The sequence below is a fragment of the Capra hircus genome, chromosome 3 (assembly GCF_001704415.2).
Source record: "Capra hircus breed San Clemente chromosome 3, ASM170441v1, whole genome shotgun sequence".
Taxonomy (NCBI): domain Eukaryota; kingdom Metazoa; phylum Chordata; class Mammalia; order Artiodactyla; family Bovidae; genus Capra; species Capra hircus.
The window spans coordinates 31,510,116-31,529,456 of record NC_030810.1 but is presented as its reverse complement, the minus strand read 5'-3'; the positions used below and the strand labels follow the sequence as shown (position 1 = coordinate 31,529,456).

At 42.2% G+C, this 19,341-nt stretch overlaps 1 protein-coding gene across 1 annotated transcript in view; it reads right to left on the bottom strand.

The window, feature by feature from the left end:
• The window catches only part of C8A (complement C8 alpha chain), a 72,867-nt gene that overhangs the window by 38,255 nt on the left and 15,271 nt on the right, over window positions 1–19,341 (bottom strand). The window contains exons 2-6 of the mRNA XM_005678355.3: window positions 18,583–18,685; window positions 12,823–12,967; window positions 11,300–11,447; window positions 5,637–5,826; window positions 1,587–1,787 (exon numbers count right to left, since the gene is read on the bottom strand). Coding sequence (XP_005678412.1) covers window positions 1,587–1,787; window positions 5,637–5,826; window positions 11,300–11,447; window positions 12,823–12,967; window positions 18,583–18,685 — 787 coding nt within the window. The remainder of the gene's footprint in view (window positions 1–1,586; window positions 1,788–5,636; window positions 5,827–11,299; window positions 11,448–12,822; window positions 12,968–18,582; window positions 18,686–19,341) is intronic.

Here is a 19,341-nt window from a genome sequence, read left to right as displayed (position 1 = left end):
GGAATTATATGTAAAGGTATAGATATACTTACATATATATGTATATAAATATATATAAGGGGGGATTACTACATTTTGCAAGCATATATTAGGCACCAGTGTGTGCCTGGCTTCTCCTGTGCCTTCATCTCTTTCCTACTATGCCGTCCAGGTCAAGCTCTCATCAGCCCTCCCTGGGTTCATTATCTCAGCGTGCTTCACTGTGTTCCTTGCCTCTACCCTGCCCTCAGCCCACTCTTACCGCCGCATCTTTCTCTAATTAAAGCAGTATGCAACTTCCAACATAAGTATTAGGCATCCATTAAAGATTATGCTTAGGAATATTTTGATGACATTGTGAAATGCCAGTATCATTTAATTCATTGAACAAACTCCTATCAGTGCCTGTCATCACATGCTTTCTGCTAGGTGCAGGGAACATGATCTTGAATGAGATAGTCCCTGCCCTCATAGAGCTTATATTTTAGTGGTAATCTTATACCATTCAGCAATCAAGAAATGCAGGATCCTGATATAATAATGAAAAAAAAAAAAAGACAGGACCAGGGTGAGGTTGGATTGGTTTAAGAGGAAGTGGGTTATGCATGCACTTTCCTTGCAGAGAATGTAACCCTTGTTCCAAAGTGATAGTGAAAGTTGAAGGAAACGACCTGGTTTTTGAAAAGTCCACATTACCCTGAGAGTTGTATCTCAGAACAACACTTCCCTTCAGATCAATAGCTTATTTGTGGCCAAGCTCCAAAATGTAATTTATATTTGTTAACAAAGTTAACTTTTATAACTGTTTTTTCATCATGTAAAATCATGTTTTGAGTCCTCTGTAAATCCCAAGTTCTGGTACAATGTTTTGAGGCTTTGGGGTAAATTTCTGATCAATTCAATGAATATTGCTCTGGCTCCTGGTTGCCTCTCCATCGTTATCACTCCCTGTTTTCCCTTCCCACCTGGGCTTCAGACAGTGGAAGTCCTTTCAGTCCACATCTGTGTGAGGCAGTTTCTCATCTCCAGGCTTTTGCACATGCTCTTTCCCAGGCTGAGAATAGCCTTCTCTTAGCTTCTGCCTCACTTCATCCAGACAACTGGTACTAGTCTTTAGATATCAGTTAAGTCAGACTCCCTGACTTCCTCAAGGAAACATTGCCTGATAATAGACAGGATAATAGGCAATTAGTAGTAAATGGTTGATGAAGAAAGATTCATTGAGCAGGCCAGCCATCCAATCTATGGAAAAGCCTGGAAAAGCCAGGCTTGCTGTAGAATTCTTCCAAGTCTAGTTTAGAGGGCTTAGCTGTTTCTCTTTAAGACATTACCATTCTAAGTATTTCCCTGTATGCTCCAGGTAACCATGAAAAAGGATGGGGAAATGATAAGAGTACTAGTCTTATCATGCAATGTATTCCCTTTGTGATGATTCTGTATGTGAAAGTGTAATAAGAAAACAAACATGATTACCACTGATCAGACATTTCCAATTATACAAGCAAATGAAGGTTCAATTACTACTGTACTTTTTAATGCAGTTAAGGTAGTACGTGTTTGGCATAGATTATGGGATAGTGTGCAACATGGGCATTATGTTTTAATACCTTCTCATTATACTTGCTTAACTTTTTTAAGAAGGAAGCATCTTGTGACGTGGATACACCTATAGTCACCATGACTGGGTTGCTTGTAGAGCTCACACCAACGGTCAATCCTTTTGACACAGAATTGTCACTTTTCACTTTAGTAAGAAGATCATTTACGTCATTATATTTCTCTGCAGAGAATTTAGTATCTGCCAGGGCCTGAGAGGAAACACATAATGTTAGCTTTGTACACATAAAGTTATATTCCAATTCATAGGTAATATTTAAATCTTTTCTCTGTAAATAACCAATGTTTCAGATTATTATAAATACTCCTTTAAAAAGGCTATTCCAAATTGATACTAAAATGCAGAAAATTCAGCAGTGCTTAGTAATTAGTGGTACTACTAAAATATTTATTTAAACATATACACATGATTCTTATAAAATGTTATAATGTTCTGTGCATTTATTTCTTTCCAGAGGGCTTATCCTTCCTGTATAGAAGATAGGAAGATAGACACCCTTCCTTCCTGCTTGACTCTGTAGTGGGGAAATACAGAAAGCCGTATCTAGGCATGGACAAGAGGCAAAGGCAGGCAGGTGGTGACAGTTCTAAGTAGAGGTATGCTTAGGGACCACCCAAAAGTGTTTGGTTATTTCATTCCAGGATTGCATTTCTCAGCCAGCTTGACCTGAGGTCTGGTCATGTGCTCTGCTTGAGCCAAGGAAGTGAGGGTTAGGAGCCCATGGGTAGTTCGCTCTGTAATCACAAGAGCACGTGTTGAGATGGAGGCTCCATTAATTTGGGTCCTGAGTGTCTGTGATGATGACAGTTTCCTATCTATGTTAGGATGAATGAATAGCAGAAGAGGGGCGTTACTGTTTTAAGCACTGAGATTGAAGAATCTTTTATTGCCACAGCATAGCCTAGTCTATCTTGCCTGACACATAGGCCCTAGACCGTTCTCCGGTTAGGAAAACGGCAGTGCCTGTCTCCCAGCTTGGCTTACTTAGACCTGATGACAGAGGTGGAAGTGGGCTGGGGAGAGCCAGTTTCTTTTTTTTAATGTAACTATAGTTGATTTACAGCATTGTGTTAGTTTCAGGTATGTAGCTTCAGATTCATTTCCATTATAGTTTATTACAGGACATTGAATATGTTCTCGGTGCTATACGGTAAATCCTCATTGTTTATTTTATATGTAGTAGTTTGCATCTGTTACTCCCATACTCCTGATTTATCTCTCCCCTTCCCCTTTCTCCTTTGGTAGCCCTAAGTTTGTTTTATATGTATGTGAATCTATTATTATTTTGTGCTTGAGTTGATTTGTATTAATTTCTTAGATTCCACATTTAAGTGATCGTATAATGTTTATCTTTGCCTGGCTTATTTAGTGTGATTATGTCTAGGTCCAATCATGCTGTTGCAAATGGCATTGCCATTCTTTTTTTATGACTGAGTAATATTCTATTGTATATGTGTATCACGTCTTCTTCATCCATTCCTCTGCTGATGGACATTTGCTTCCACTTCTTAGCTATTGTGGACAGTGGGAACCAACTTCTTAAAACAGAATCCATAAGCCTAGCCTTATCCTCTGTCAATATTTTTCTTTTTAGAAATTTGAGTGGGGGAGGGTGAAGGATGTGACTAGATAGTTGTTCAGGGTCCTGGCATCCTATCATCTCTCTCTATAGATAGAATGTAGATAGAATATATATGATATAGAGAGAATTTGCATCATCTAGCTTCCCTTCTAAATGCTGTATAGCCAGGCTTAGTTCAGATAGATCTGGATTTAAATCTTGTCTCTGCTACCTATTGGGCCTGACATTTATCCCTCTAAGTCTCTGGGATTTTTTTTTTCTTTTTTTTTTTTGTTATTTTATTTGTTATTTTACTTAACAATACTGTATTGGTTTTGCCATACATTGACATGAATCCCCCTCGGGTGTACATGAATTCCCAATCCTGAACCCCCCTCCCACCTCCCTCCCCATATCATCTCTCTGGGTCATCCCAGTGCACCAGCCCCAAGCATCCTGTATCCTGTAGCAAACCTAGTCTGGCAATTTATTTCTTACATGACAGTATACATGTTTCAATGCCATTCTCCCAAATTGTCCCACCCTCTCCCTCTCCCACAGAGTCCAAAAGACTGTTCTATACATCTGTGTCTCTTTTGCTGTCTCACATACAGGGTTATCATTGCCATCTTTCTAAATTCCATATATATGTGTTAGTATACTGTATTGGTGTTTTTTTTTTTTTTTCTGGCTTATTTCACTCTGTATAATCGGCTCCAGTTTCATCCACCTCATTAGAACTGATTCAAATGTATTCTTTTTAATGGCGGAGTAATACTTCCTTGTGTATATGTACCACAGCTTTCTTATCCATTCGTCTGCTGATGGACATCTAGGTTGCTTCCATGTCTTGGCTATTATAAACAGTGCTGCGATGAACATTGGGGTACACGTGTCTCTTTCAATTCTGGTTTCCTCGGTGTGTATGCCCAGCAGTGGGATTGCTAGGTCATAAGGCAGTTCTATTTCCAGTTTTTTAAGGAATCTCCACACTGTTCTCCATAGTGGCTGTACTAGTTTGCATTCCCACCAGCAGTGTAAGAGGGTTCCCTTTTCTCCACACACTCTCCAGCATTTATTGCTTGTAGACTTGGATCGCAGCCATTCTGACTGGTGTGAAATGGTACCTCATTGTGGTCTTGATTTGCATTTCTCTGATAATGAGTGATGTTGAGCATCTTTTCATGTGTTTGTCAGCCATCTGTGTGTCTTCTTTGGAAAAACGTCTATTTAGTTCTTTGACCCATTTTTTGATTGGGTCATTTATTTTTCTGGAATTGAGCTGCAGGAGTTGCTTGTATATTTTTGAGATTAGTTGTTTGTCAGTTGCTTTATTTGCTATTATTTTCTCCCATTCCGAAGGCTGTCTTTTCACCTTGCTTATAGTTTCCTTTGTTGTGCAGAAGCTTTTAATTTTAATTAGACCCCATTTGTTTATTTTTGCTTTTATTTCCAGTATTCTGGGGGGTGGATCATAGAGGATCCTGCTGTGATTTATGTCGGAGAGTGTTTTGCCTAAGTTCTCCTCTAGGAGTTTTATAGTTTCTGGTCTTACCTTTAGACCTTTAATCCATTTTGAGTTTATTTTTGTGTGTGGTGTTAGAAAGTGTTCCAGTTTCATTCTTTTACAAGTAGTTGACCAGTTTTCCCGGCACCACTTGTTAAAGAGATTGTCTTTAATATCTAAAATGGGTCAATGGTAATATCTGTTCCATTGTCTTATAATGAGGATTCAGTGGGAGAATTTGTGTGAAAGTAGGAGGGGACACTTGGTAAGCCTGCAGTGAGGTGTGCTGTGTAGATGGCTCACCCACAGGGTGAGGGGCAGAGAAATGAATGGTTAGGAGCAGGCCCTGGAGCTGACTGTGAGCTCCATGGTGACCAGGAGACTGCAGAATTTTAAAGATGTGGAGAATCTTAGGGAACCTTAGCAGTTTTCAAGCACTTTTCAAGAGCAGAACCTCTTCTTCTTACAAAATCATGTACAGAAAGCCAAGAGATGAAGATCATCAGTGAAGACCTGCCCTCGGGGAAGCAGGGGCGCAGGTCTCAGGACCCACAGCCACCTCCTATCTTGCCCCCACTTTATATCTTAGGAACGTGAGCCTAGGGAGGGACAGTGAGCTGCTCACGGTCTGATATACATCTGTTCTAATAGTGTCAAAACCTGGAAATAGGGCTTCTGACTAGCAGCCAGAAAGTAGGGCCTCAGTCTATTTCACTGCTTTAGGACCAGAACTGAGATCTGGCAGAGGTGGTCCCATTTACAGTACAGGCCCATTTACAGAGGCTCCCTGGCCCTGACCTTGACTCTTCAGCCCTGAGCATGTGCGGGAGCAGGTGCACTGGGAGCTTCAGCCACCAGCAAGCCCCATAGGAAGTAAAATCTTCCAAAGCAAGTCATCCTATCTTCACCAACAGACTTCCCCTCCATGCCTCCCTGCCACAGTGGCCTGTGAGCACCCTGTTCAGACTTACTTCAAAGTGATATTTCAGGAAATTGTAGGGTTTCCGGAAGTATTTATCATCATCTCCATAGTAGAGACGCTCACAGGCGGGATCATACTGAAGCTCCCTCCATTCCCCATTGTATACAGTCTCACACTGGCCCCCGTAGTACCTGGCATCATACACATTCTGAGTTTCTTCCTGGGTCAGGATATTATACCTAAATTGAAAAGGAAAGCAGCTTCTAAGAGAGAGCACTGGAAAAGCAAAGAATAACACAAAATCTCTGCACATTGATGTAACTGGTAGGCTGAGCAGTGTTTCTCCAACTGAGTTATGTGAGGCACTAGGTTTCCTTGAAGTACCTTATGGGCCATTTTGGGTAAAGGTGGGAAACCAAGTGGGCTGGGCATGAGCCCCCACCTTCCCTTAAACCAGATCAGCCAGACAATGTCATTCAGCATCTAGGACAGGGCTCCCACATAGGAGGCCCTCCTAAATATTTGTTGAGTAAACTGAAGAAGAATATGCATGATTATCAAAATTCTGAGCCCAGGAACTAGACAGTCCAGACCAGTTTCCTGTCTCTCCCACATCTAGCTGTGTGATTGACCTCGGCCAGATCATTTAATCTCTCTGTGTTTCAGCATAGTCATTTGTTAAAACAAAAACAAAAAAAAACAGCTAATACTACTGCCCTCACAGAGTTAAGCATGAGTTAAAACAAGTAAAGGAATCATAATAGTACTCATATGAAATATTAAAAAAAATGTTGCTGTTGCTGGTTTTTGTTAGTATTATTTCAGAAGAAGTTCTGCTGCTAAAAACTAACTTTGAAATATTAGTATAGTTCATAGTGGTAAGCTGATGATCTAATCCTCAGAAAGGCTATAGTCCTCTAGGCAGCATGGAGAAACACAGTGTGAAGTCAGGGAGTTGAGTCACTAAGTCATGTCTGACTCTTCGCGACCCCATGGACGGTATTGCCCACCAGGCTCCTCTGTCCATGGGATTCTCCAGGCAAGAATGCTGGAGTAGGTTGCCATTTCCTTCTCCAGAAGTCAGGGAGACACCTGGCTCTGTCATTTACTAGCTGTGTGACTTTGTAGAAAGTTTCTACAAACTTCCTGAAGATCATTTTCCTCATTTGAAGAACAGAATAGTAAAAGTGTCATTTAGTGAAGTCTAAATGAGAGCATTAGGGTAAAACAGAAATACACCTGATAGTAATTCTTCTTTTCCCCTGGCCCAATACCATTCCAGAAATATTTTCTAATACTTCCCTCTCTGAGGGTGTTTCACGTCTATCTGCCTAAGTCCTCTGTTTTAGGTCATGGATGGTTTAACCATATTTAGGTAACAATAATGTGAAACAGGTGAAAGACAGCTTTGATTTCTTGAAAAGAGAAAGTTAACAAAAGCATGAAACTTGACTAAGAGTTCAAAGACCTTGCAATCTAAGCCTCTTATGTTGTAGACAATAAAATGATTGCTTTTCTTTTCATCTCAAACTTCTGTTCAGCCTTTAAGACCCAACTCGAATGCTGCCTCCTCTGTATCACCTTTGATTATCCTGGACAGATAATTGTCCCTCCTCTGTGTTCCCAGGGCATTCGGTGATTGCCTCTGGCATAGCATACATCATGTTTGTTTATTTCCTTTGTGAAAAAGCACAAAGGCAAATTAGCAGGGGAAGGATTATGAATAAAACCTGCTTCAAAAGAATAAGTGGATAATTATAGAGCACTTGGCGTATAGTAGGAATTCAATGTAAGTAAACTTCCTTCTTCTCTTCCTTTCTCCATCTCTTTCTTCCTATTAGTGGAAGTGATGTAATAATAGCTGTGATGAATTGAATACACATTTTACCAGACATTTAGTATACATGAGCTTTCAACCTCATAACAACTTTGCAAATGTGAAAATTGAAGCTCAGAAAAATTAAGTAACTTGCCTATAGTCAGAACTGGGATTTTTTTCCTAGATTTTTTTGGACACTACAATCTAGGTTCTTACTCTTTACCCTGCAATTTCTATCTTTCCACCTATGGGACATGTTGCTGCCTAAAGCTGATAAATACAGTCTCTCTAATGGACCAAAGAAAAACTCAAAAGAACCATAAGCTCCAAGATTGTACTGCAATCTCTAACCATAAGTAAAGCCTATGTATATTTGGAAAATCTGATTGCAGAAGCCCTGGTGGAAATAAAAAGAGAGAAATTCCACTTTTCGGAAACTTCTTCTGCAGAACTATTCATACATGTGTACAAAATTATATATATGAAAATGTTTATTGTAGCACTGTTTATGAAAGGGAAAAGGGGAAAATAATCTAATTATCTTTCAGTTCCATATGAGGTAATTTAATTATCATACAGTTACACTATAGAAGAATTGGGAAATTGTTTTGTTTTTCTTTTTTTTTTAATTTTTTTTTACAAAGGTCCATATAGTAAATAATTTAGGCCTTGCAGGTTGTGTAGATTTCTGCTGCAACTACTCAACTCTTCCACTGTAGGGCAAAAGCTGTGTTTCAATAAAACTTTATTTAAAAACAGACTGCAGGCTGAATTTTGCACCTAGGCCGTGGTTTGCTGATCCTTGTTATGGAATACTACATTGTTGCTTAGAAAAAGACAATAGATGATATGGTAGGAAATCTTCAAAATATTAAGTGAAAACAAGTTGTGGGCAGTATGTATAGTCTAATCATATTTATATAAAATATACTTATACCTATAATGCACAGTACATTTAATTGAATTCTTTCCATACAGTATATGTTGGCAGTGCATTTTTACATGATTGGGAAGTCCCAACTTAACAAGGGTCAGCTCCAGGGAAGGAAGAGAGAGAGGGTAAGTGGGTGGGACAAGGTTAAGGACAGTGAAGGAAAAAGTTCAGTTTTTACCTCAAATAGTTATTACTTTTGTAACAATAAATAAAAATTAAAAACTGGGAAATGCCTAAATAAGAAAAAAATAAAATATCAGGAAAGGCCTCTAAGATGAATAGAAAAACCACCATAATGTCAGCTGTTGGGAGTGGAGATGGCCCCTTTCTGCTGTTTTCAGTGTTCAGTGTGAGCAAAGTACTCGACCCTACAAGTATTACTATATTTTAAATTCTCCTGATGGAATCACATGAGATCAGGGTCATGGTCTGAGATCTTTTTGTCAATAAGGAGGTAGTCATTTTCCAAGTCAGCACCTCAGTATTTCATGCTCATACTCTTTGTATCCCATAGTCACTTTCAAAATCAAGATTTTGGTGGTAGAGCCTGAAATATGCCCTCCCAATATTCAGATGTTGAAGTCCTGACTCCCCAACCCTCAGAAATTTACAGTATTTTGGTGATAAGATCCTTAACACTGCAACTGAGGTAGAATGAGCTTGTTAGGGAAGGCCCTAATCCAATATGACTGGTGTCCTTACAAGAAGAGGAAGTTAGGGCAGAGTCATGGGCAGAGGGAAGACACTGTGAGGACCCGGGAGAAGACGGCCATTCAGCAGCCACGGAGGGAGGCCTCAGGAGAAGCAATCCTACCTTCATCCCAGGTTTCTAGCCTCCTGAGAAGAAAGTTTCTATTGCTTTAAGCCACCTAGTTTGTGGCATTTTGTTATGGTAGTCCCAGAAAATTAATATTATTGGTCCAAAAGAAACAAATACTTGCTCATCTTTTCATGCGTGTGTGGCCACATGCACTTACTGGATTCTGCCCTATCTGATAGGTGGGCTGTGATCTGAAGGTGATTAAAGCACAGTGAATGAGCGCTGCACGTCACAGAACCCACAGTGACTGGGAGTGGGCTGCCACATGGCCCAGCTGCTGGGTGATGATTACTACCTCTCTCTGTCTCCTCATCTGCAAAGATCCAGCTGCTGCTATTGATTTGTTTCACTGCAATCAATACTCAGTGACAGCCTGTTCTAGGAAAAGCTCTGATACAGAGGCAGAGGAGATGAAAAACATGAATCAGAGCAGCCTCTGCCCTCAAAGAGCTTATGTTCAAGTTAGGGGACAAGGCCCAAAGCAAAGACTAGCAACGCCATGCGTCACTATAAGCTCAGCCCTGTGCTGGGTGCTGGAGAAGCAGAGATGATGAGGGATCCCTCAGCTGGGAAACAGATGTCTCTGCCCTGTTGGCTAAGTGCTAGGAGAGGAGGACACACAGGGATGCTGGGAGCAGCGGGAGGGGACTGTCAGCCTAAACAGCATTGTGAGGAGGAGAGGGGGTGTCAAAAAGACCAGCTATAGGAGATGATGCCTGGGTGTCTTAACTGGGCTATTGTAGCAAAATACACCCAATACAATACCCAAGTCTGGGTGACTCAAAGAATTTTGACAAATTTATGTTCTCTCAGTTCTGGAAGCTGGAAGCCTAGGAGAAAGGTACCATCAGGGTTGGTTTCTGATAAGGCCTCTCTTCCTGGGTTGCAGATAGCCACCAGCTCACCATGTCCTCACATGGTGCCTTCTCTGTGCATGTGGTGAGGGAGAGCTCTCTGGTGTCTTTTCTTCCTCATATAAGTATACCAGTCCTATTGGATTAGGGCCCCACCCTTATGACCTCATTTGACCCTAATTACCTCTGTAAAGGCCCTATCTCTAAATATAATCACATAGGTATTAGGGTTTCCACATATGAATTTTAGGGGGATGCAATTCAGTGCATAACACTAGGTAAAAAGGTAACCAGATAGGAATATAGGGAAGGATATTCCAGAAAGAAGGAACTAACTTTATGAAATCTCAGAAGAAAAGTGAGTGTTGTGTGTGTGGGTTTGAACCTAAACATAAGGTATACAATGAAGTAAAGTTAGAATCAAGGATGACTGGATCACAGCAGATTAAAAAAAACAAACATGTGTCCTGAGAGGTGTAAGTCAGCAGCCGCAAAGTGGAGATTCAAGCTCCACTGTGTCTCACCTTAAAGTCCATTTTCTTGCCGTGTCTTGGTTGTATCAGCAACTGCAGTGCAAAGCAGAGTATGAATAAGGCTACCGGAAAGCGCACTTAGTCAGAGAAGAGTTATTTGGGGGAATATTGGAAGCCTTCGTAGAAAGTGTAAATGGGCCTTGGAAATGGAATTGGGGCAAGAGGAATGAGCAGTAGAGTGGGAAAGGGTGAAATAAGGATATGCAGATGGAGACACAGAGGGGAAAACAGGAGCTGTGTCATGTAAGAAGGACTGAGCAAGTCACCTGTTATGGACTGAACTTTGTGCAACTCCCAAATTCATATGCTAAGACTCTAACCCCCCACGTGGTGGTATATAGACAGAGACCTTTGGGAGGTACTTTGGTCATCAGGGTGGACCCCTCATGAATGGAGCTACTGCTCTTACAGAGGAAACCCACAGGGCACCCTGATCCCTTCCACCATGGGAGGACACAGCAAGAAGACTGCTAACTGAAAGAACACCCTCACCTGGCCAGGCTGGCACCCTGACCTCAGACTTGCAGCCACAGAAGTCTGAGAAATAAATTTCTGTTGTTTACAGGCCACCCAGTGTGTGGTAGCTTGTTAGAGCAGCCTGAATGAACTTAAGACACTAGAGGGACAGTGGCCTCTCAGGATGCACTCTAGAGGAGTTCGTCCCAAAGACCCTCTTGTTTCCCTGAAACCAATACTCATGACTGATGGGAGATCATGCCCCAGACTCACAGAGCCAGCAGGCAGTGACTCACCCCAAGGCCGCCCTCTCTGATCCTGGAATTGGGTCATACTGGCTGCAGTCATTTTCTGGAATCCTGAAGTCTTCACAGTCATCCTCGTCAGAGCCATCCAGGCAGTCCTGGTCTCCATTACACACCAGGTGGCGTTTCAGGCAGCGACCTGAGCAAGGAGAGGCAGTGGATCCTTCTAGAGCCTCCAGGACTCCTCCCCCTCCCTCACGATCCGTATCAGTTCAGTTCAGTTCAGTTCAGTCGCTCAGTCGTGTCCAACTCTTTTCGACCCCATGGATGGCAGCATGCCAGGCCTCCCTGTCCATCACCAACTCCTGGAGTTTACTCAAACTCCTGTCCATTGAGTCAGTGATGCTATCCAACCATCTCATCCTCTATTGTCCCCTTCTCCTCCCGCCTTCAATCTTTCCCAGGATCTTTTCAAAGTCAGCTCTTCGCATCAGGTGGCCAAAGTATTGGAGTTTCAGCTTCAACATCAGTCCTTCCAATGAATATTCAGTGCTGATTTCCTTTAGGATTAACTGGTTGGATCTCCTTGCAGTCCAAGGGACTCTCAAGAGTCTTCTCCAACACCACAGTTCAAAAGCATCCATTCCTGGATGCTCAGCTTTCTTTATAGTCCAACCCTCACATCCATATATGACCACTGGATCTGTTTAATCTCTGAAACAGCCCTTCAGTCCTCGGTGCTGTCCCAAATCCTCCTTTAATCCTCACTGCCTCCACCCTCCTCCCAGCCTCGCTGTCTCCTACCTGCAGGCCCTCAGATCAGACCCTGCCCCAGGCTCCTCCTTTCTATTCAGTCTCCACATCACAGCCCCAGGGGTCTAAAATGCTCTGCACCCTCCAGAGTCTCCCCATTCCTCTGTCTCCAAATGCCACCATGTGGTCCCCAGTTAAAAACCTGGCCCGTCCCCTGCCTCTCTTCCCAGAGCACTTATTTTGGGCTGATTGCAAGTTCCTAAACCCTTGTGCTTTTGCACATTTTGTCTATTAGCAAACTTGTTCATTTTCTAAGTCTCAGTTCAAGTACCGTGTTGAAGCCTGCCCTGACTCTCCAAAGCAGATTTAGGCACCCCCTGCCAGAGAATCTGTACATTGGACCCTATACATACACTGATTACACTGGCTATCACAGGATATTGTCATTGATGGCTTATTGGTCTGTCTCCCAAAGAGTCTAGGAGTACTGAGGGTCAAGCACATGAATTTTTTAATCTCTGCATCACCAGCAGGTAGCACATTACTTGGTCACCATATGCACTCAATTAATATTTATTCAATGAATGGATGGATGTGTGAATTGTACCTTTTAAAAATCAACATATGTTCCCAAAAACTTGCATCAGGGTTACTTGGATTGCTGGCCTGCCTTCAAATCCGGGTTCCTAGGTCCCACCCAAAACTTCCAGAATGATAATTTCCAGGGCTCTGGAGTTCTGCATTCTAACAAGCTCCTGGAGAACTGTTTTGTACATTAAGTTTGACAGGCACAGCTGTTATCCTGCTGAGATGCTACTCACCTGTCTCCTTACACTGGAAATCCTGTCCACACTGTGCTTGACTCAGACAAGCTGTGGGACTGTGACAGCTGGCTTGGTCCCAGACATTCCCACTGCAGATGGTTCCCCCAAACTTGTTTGGCTGCAAGAGGCTCCGGTATCTGTACTAAATCAGATTTGGAAACAGACACATTCATTGTCTTATCAATCAACCGAGATTGGTGCAGGCAGGTCTCAGCTCAGCATAAGGAATGACTGTCTTCATGATTGAGAGCTCCCTGCAAAGCTGTCTTTTGAGGGGATGAGTAATCATAAATGGTGATGTTCAACCAGAGGTTGTCATCAGCTGGAATATTGAATTAGGGGCTCCAAACATCAAATGAGAAGTCTGGACTAGGTATTTCTAGGGTCTTCCTCCTTGTCAGGAAGGACCTCCATCTTCTCTTTCTGAAAGTACCAGCTAGTACCTATTCATCTTTTAAGACTCATGGTTTACCTTCTTGGGAAAAAAAACTTCTATAACTCAGTTATATATTCTCAGTTCCCTATGAACCCTCTCTCCTAGCACTTGTCATACAAGGTTGTTATTGTCTACTTGTTACTTTACCTACCTCCTTATTTTAGGAACAATTTTCATATGGGGTTAGGGCTGCCAAAGGGAGGACCTAATTTCCACTTCTACTGCTTACTTTATTTCTTACTGTCTTATTTGGCTTCATATACTTAGCATTTGATCTATGATGCACTGCAAGGGAGGCACTTTTGGAAGATGTTTATTGCTTCTCTTTTGTAAAAATTTTTCTGCTCATGGCATCTCCTCTTTCCTTGTGACATATCTCATTGATTCAGGTAGGGGTGATGTCACCCCCTTAGTCACAGGGTTTGTGTGGATAAGAATGAGGCAGGGAAACCAGGGCCCCATATCTGCCAAGTCACAATGATTGGTTCATGACTCAGCCTTATGGCAATTATAGTCCTCTCTGGGAATTTTCTTTCAGACCTTTTGGAAAAGACAGTTCGTTTTTAGCTGAAGTTGCCTGGTATCAAGTGATCATGTTGCCTACGAGGTAGAAAGAGCCCACGCAAGAGGTTGAGAGACAAAGAGAGCTCTGAAGACACCATCTGCGCCTCTGTGTCCAGCTTTGATGGCAGATGAATAAATACTTACTGAAGGAAGGATAGAAAGAATAAAATGCATATCAATCTTGGGCTCAATGCTTTTATGTTACTGTTTTCTATAGGGTGTACAGTATGAGGTACTAGTATATAAGGAGGAAGCTGAACAGTAAGATATTCCAAGAAATTGAAGTTCCATCCCTGTCTCTGAGAACCTCAGAGTCTAGTTGACAAGATGAAAAAATATAACAACACAGAACACAGGGGTATAGAGAGCTTCATACAGTGTCAGTCAGCACCATATTTTCCGCTGCCTCTTATGCTGGCTCAGCCCACAGGCCCTGCCTTCAAGACTGTAAGTAAGTAAATAGGAAGGCAATGTCTTGAAAAGCAAGAGAACTGAGTTCCTGACTTGAATCTACCCCTGACTCACTGTGTACAGTATCAGTGCCTGGTACTTTCTGCCTCAGTTTCCAAATCTGTAAAATGAGGTGGTTGACCTAGTTGATTCACTAATCATAACTACTAATGATTCCTCCATCTGTGTCCTATAGTTGGAAGAGCACAGGCATGAACTTAGCCCAAAATTAGACCCACTTGGGTTCAAACCCCAGATTCACTTACCAACTGCCCATGAGCAAGCCACTTATCTTTTCTGAGCATCTGTTGTCTAATATGTAAAGTGGTTGTGATGATACCTTAGCTCAAGAGGGTTTTGTGAGAGCTAAGCGAGAGGTCTGAGACCATGTAGCCTTGTGCCTTGCATATCATTGGTACTTAATAAGCAGAAATGTTTTCTACATCTTTACCATTATCAATGCAGCCTTTTCCAGACGCTTCCAGGGATGAGTGCAAAGCAATGTGACTTCCCTTCTCTTTCATCTTGCTCACTTCTGCCTACATGACTGGTCCCTAGCAAAGAGGCAGTTGTAGCAAAAAGAAGTGAGGTTCCAACCAGTCTATCTGCCTTTTGTGCCTGTCACTTAGTAACAGCGACGGCAGATCTGTAAACTTGGTGGGAAGAGATTATAATTAATGGTCAATGTGGGAATAGAAGATATTTTCCGTGTCTACCCACATTCTTGTTCCACAATACAGTGAATACAAGAGAGCTTGTCATACCAATATAGAGCCAGCTCTCTTCTCTTCCTTGCCCTTAAAACACCTTCATTAGTTATGGGACCTGCAGTTCCTATGTGTTGATGATGATGGTGGTGGCTACCAGTTATTGAGTGCTTCCTATTGGCTAAACACTTTACATTCTCTTAAAAAATATTAGTATTTATTTATTTGGCTGTGCCTGGTCTCAGGAGCAGCATATGGGATCTTTAGTTGAGGCAAGCAAGCTCTCAGTTCGTGGCATGTGGGATCTAGTTTCCTGTGTGCATGCGTGAGGGCTAAGACACTAGTCATGACTGACTCTGCTGTCCATAGGATTCTCCAGGCAAGAATACTGGAGTGGGTTGTCATGCCTCCTCCAGGGGATCTTCTCCACCCAGGGATTGAACCTATGTCTCTTATGTCTCCTGCATTGGCAGGCAGGTTCTAGCACCATCTGGGAAGCCCTCTCGTTCCCTGACCAGGAATCAAACCTGGGGCCCGTGCACTGGGAGTGTGGAATCTGAGCCACTGGACCAACACGAAAGTCCCTCTACCTTGTCCATCTCACTTAATGCTCACAAATCTAGGAGGTTGCATTCTATTAATGCTCCCATCTTAAACTGGGTTAGAATTCCAGTTCTGCAGCTCACAGTGTGTGTGTCACTGGATAAATTCCTTAATTCCTCTGCCCCTCGGTGTTCTCATCCATAACATGAGAGAGATCTGAGAGTGTTCTGAAGATTAGTGATCACACAGGTAAAGACATCAGCTCTCTGTTTCATTCTGGTGTGTGCCCAGTAATAAGAGCTGTCAACTTTGTCATCATCCTTGTAGCTGTTGGACTACTCTGGAACAATTATGGCTGAGAAGGTATTGGATTAGGTAACCACTAATATCACTCACTACTCTCCATATAGCTCCAGGAGAGGCATACAGTTCAGATTCATGGGCATTTTGGAATCAGACTGGCCAGATTTTAAATTGAGGCTCTGCTGCATTCTTAATGGGCAGCCTAAGCAAAGGGTAGGACAGGTCTATCACACACTACTGGCTGCCAAAGTCAAATAAGAAGATGATTTATTTAAAGCATTAGCACAGTCCTTGGTCTACAGAAATCATTTAATAAATGGCCACTGTTATTGTCATTAACATCCTTCCTGTGGTTTCTATACTTGGAATGCTGGTGCAGGCATCAGGTTCATTCCCACCCACTCCCTAGTTTCTAGGTTGTTATCAAGTAATAAAGACATTGTATTGCAGACAGGTTGATAAGGATACTTCCCCAGGGACTTCTCGGTACCATTGCCCATGGTTGGTATCATTAAGACATAATTTTCTTTACCACCTAGTAGACAATGTTTCTTTTCAGAAATGTGCATCTTTGGGAGACTTTTGAGAGGAAGAAATATATTAACGAAAAGAAACTCAGATGGCCTTTCAATAAAATAGTTAACAGAATTTAACAGAATCATTTTAAGAATTCCTTTAAAGACATGACATTTTGAATCACTAAGAAAGTAATCAATGTTTATGTAAACTGTAAGTCAGTCACCTGTGCTATCTGCTATCTAAACTGTAACACAAGAGAAAAATGTAGCTTTAGGACGTTATTTCAATGTATAATAGGTTGAATAATGGCCACGCAAAGAAATCAAGTCCTAATCCTTGAAAGTAGTAAATGTTACCTTATTTGGGGAAAGGATCTTTGCAGACATCATTAATTTGGAGAAATTACTCTGGATTATCCAGGCGGACTCTGAATGGCATCACAGTGTCCTTGTAAGAGGAAGGCAGAGGGGGATTCCACTTATACACATAAGGGAGACACATAGAGGGGAGGGAGTGGTGCAGACAGACGAGCAGAGATTGGAGCGAGCAGTCCCCAGAAACTGGAAGAAGCAAAGAGCAGCTTCTCCTCTGGAGCTTCCAGAGAGAGCCTGACTCTACTGACACCTCGACTACAGACTTCTGGCCTCCAGAACTGTGTGAGAATGCATTTCTGCTGTTCTAAGCCACCCAGTTTGTGGCATTTCTCACAGCAGATTCAGAAAATTAATCCAGAATGTCAAAGCAGAATGAGAATTGGGAGGCAGATGTTTTTAAACCGGAATGCCTAAAATTCTTTGGCATATCCCAGAGGTGGGAGAGGCAAGATCATAAATTCTAGACTTCAGAGTCGAATAAACTAGGTCCAACTGGTGTTTCCATCACTGTCATCAGACCTTCCCAGAGCACTTTCCTGTCTCCCTGAGGAGGGGGCTGGAGGCAGGAGAACCATCCGCAGAGTCTGTAAGAGGTCAAATGAGAAAAGAACAGGGCTTGATTCGAGGCAGAGGGAGTAGGGGTAGAGAGGAGGACACAGAAAGGAAGTAAAACCGCTCACATTTATTAAACACTTACTATGTGCCCTGGTGACTCAGCCAGTAAAGAATCCTTCTGCAATGTGGGAGACCTGGGTTCGATCCCTGGGTTGGGAAGATCCTCTGGAGAAGAGAACAGCTACCCACTCCAGTATTCTGGCCTGGAGAATTCCATGGACTGTTTAGTCCTTGGGGTCACAAAGAGTCAGGCACAACTGAGCGACTTTCACTTCCACTGTGTGCCGGATGCCATGAAAAGCACTTTTGTATGCATTATCCATTTGATGTTCTCAGAAACTCTATGATGTACATACTGTTCCTACTTTCACTTATATATTAGGAATCAGAGGCACAGAGAAGGTAAAAGATATGTCCAAAATAACACAGCAATTAAGGTGCAAACCAGAATCTACGCTGTTCAATCAAAGCTGAAACACAGGCTTGACAGCAACAGGCTAGTAGACAAGGCTCAGGTAGTGGTGTACCACATAAGGGGGTGTACACGCACCCCTGTATCCAGTGAAGGTGTGTGTTATCTGCAGAGATTTTTAAATGCTAAGAAAACAGAATAGAAGTTAGTCTTTTTCTATCATGATAGGCCCATGATTCTCAACAAAGACAGAGCTGTAATACTTCTCCCTGCCAGAGCAGAGTGCACCCAACATCCCCCTTATGCTACTGAGTTTAGCAATCATTTTGGACCAATTAAAACCGCTTATGTGGGCAAGATAGATATACATCTGTTCATTGGACATGTCAGCCTTTTTCAGTGCATGAAAGTGAAATCCTCAGAAATACCCTGTGTGGCATGCCTTGGTTTATCTCAGTTTTCCATAGGTCAGGGACAGCTTGGCATTTGTTCCCAAGTCATTGGTCCCTCCAGATGACTCTCACAAGAGGGCAGTAGGTTGGCCAAGACCCAGAGGGGCCAGTGGGGATCATTGTGCCCATGTCTGGAAGGCTACTTTTTTCCAGCTAAGCCATAACATACATGTCTGTGTAGCCTCATCCAAATGCCTTACAGACAAAATCAGAATCAGAAATGTGTTCCACCGTCATGTGTGTATGGCTTCTGAATACCTATTTCTAGACCCATTTTCTCCCCAGACTTCTAGATTTATAGTGCCAACTGCTTATCCCCATTTGGATGCATACTACACAATTCAAATGCTAAATGCTCCAGAATTGGTTATTAATGTCTCACCTTTTTGTCCTGGCACGGAAAGCAGTCTGTCCACTCTGCCCAGTTGTCCAGCTGGCAGGAGACAGCTGTCGGGGTGAAACTCTCAACAGCTCGACTAACTCTCCTAAAGAGACGGAGGACCTCGATTCAGTTTTTAATTTTTTATCATGATCATTTTAATTTCTGTAATTATAAATGTGAAAAGGTGTTTTAATATGATGGCATCTTAATAATATGTAAACATGCTGAATTTTCCCCCAGCTTTATTGAGGCATAATTGATTAAAAAAGTGTATGGTATATTTATGATGACGGGTGTGATAGTTTGATATACATATACATTGTGACACGATTATCACAATCAAGGGAAATATATACCTCACCTCCCATAATTACCTTTTTTCCTTTTTTGGTGTGCTAAGACATTTCAGACTACTCTCTTAGCAAATTCCGACTGTACACTATGCTCTTACTAACTCTAGTCACCATGTTGCACGCTAGAAATGCAGGACTTTTCATCCTGGGAATTGAGAGAGTCAATTCCCAGTCAGGCTGATAAGAAGTCCGGGGTCCCTGAGGAGGAGAAAGTGGTCTGGGGCTCTCAAAGTGGAGATAGGGGTCTGGAATTCTCAAGGAGGAGGAAGGGACAAACATTTTTCTTTTTTCCTCTCTACATTCCTTAGTCTTAGTCACATAGTTTTTTTCTGATGATTATACAACAAACAACTCAGTTTAAACTTTGTACTAAGGATTATATAACAACAGTGTATTCTGCTTGAGG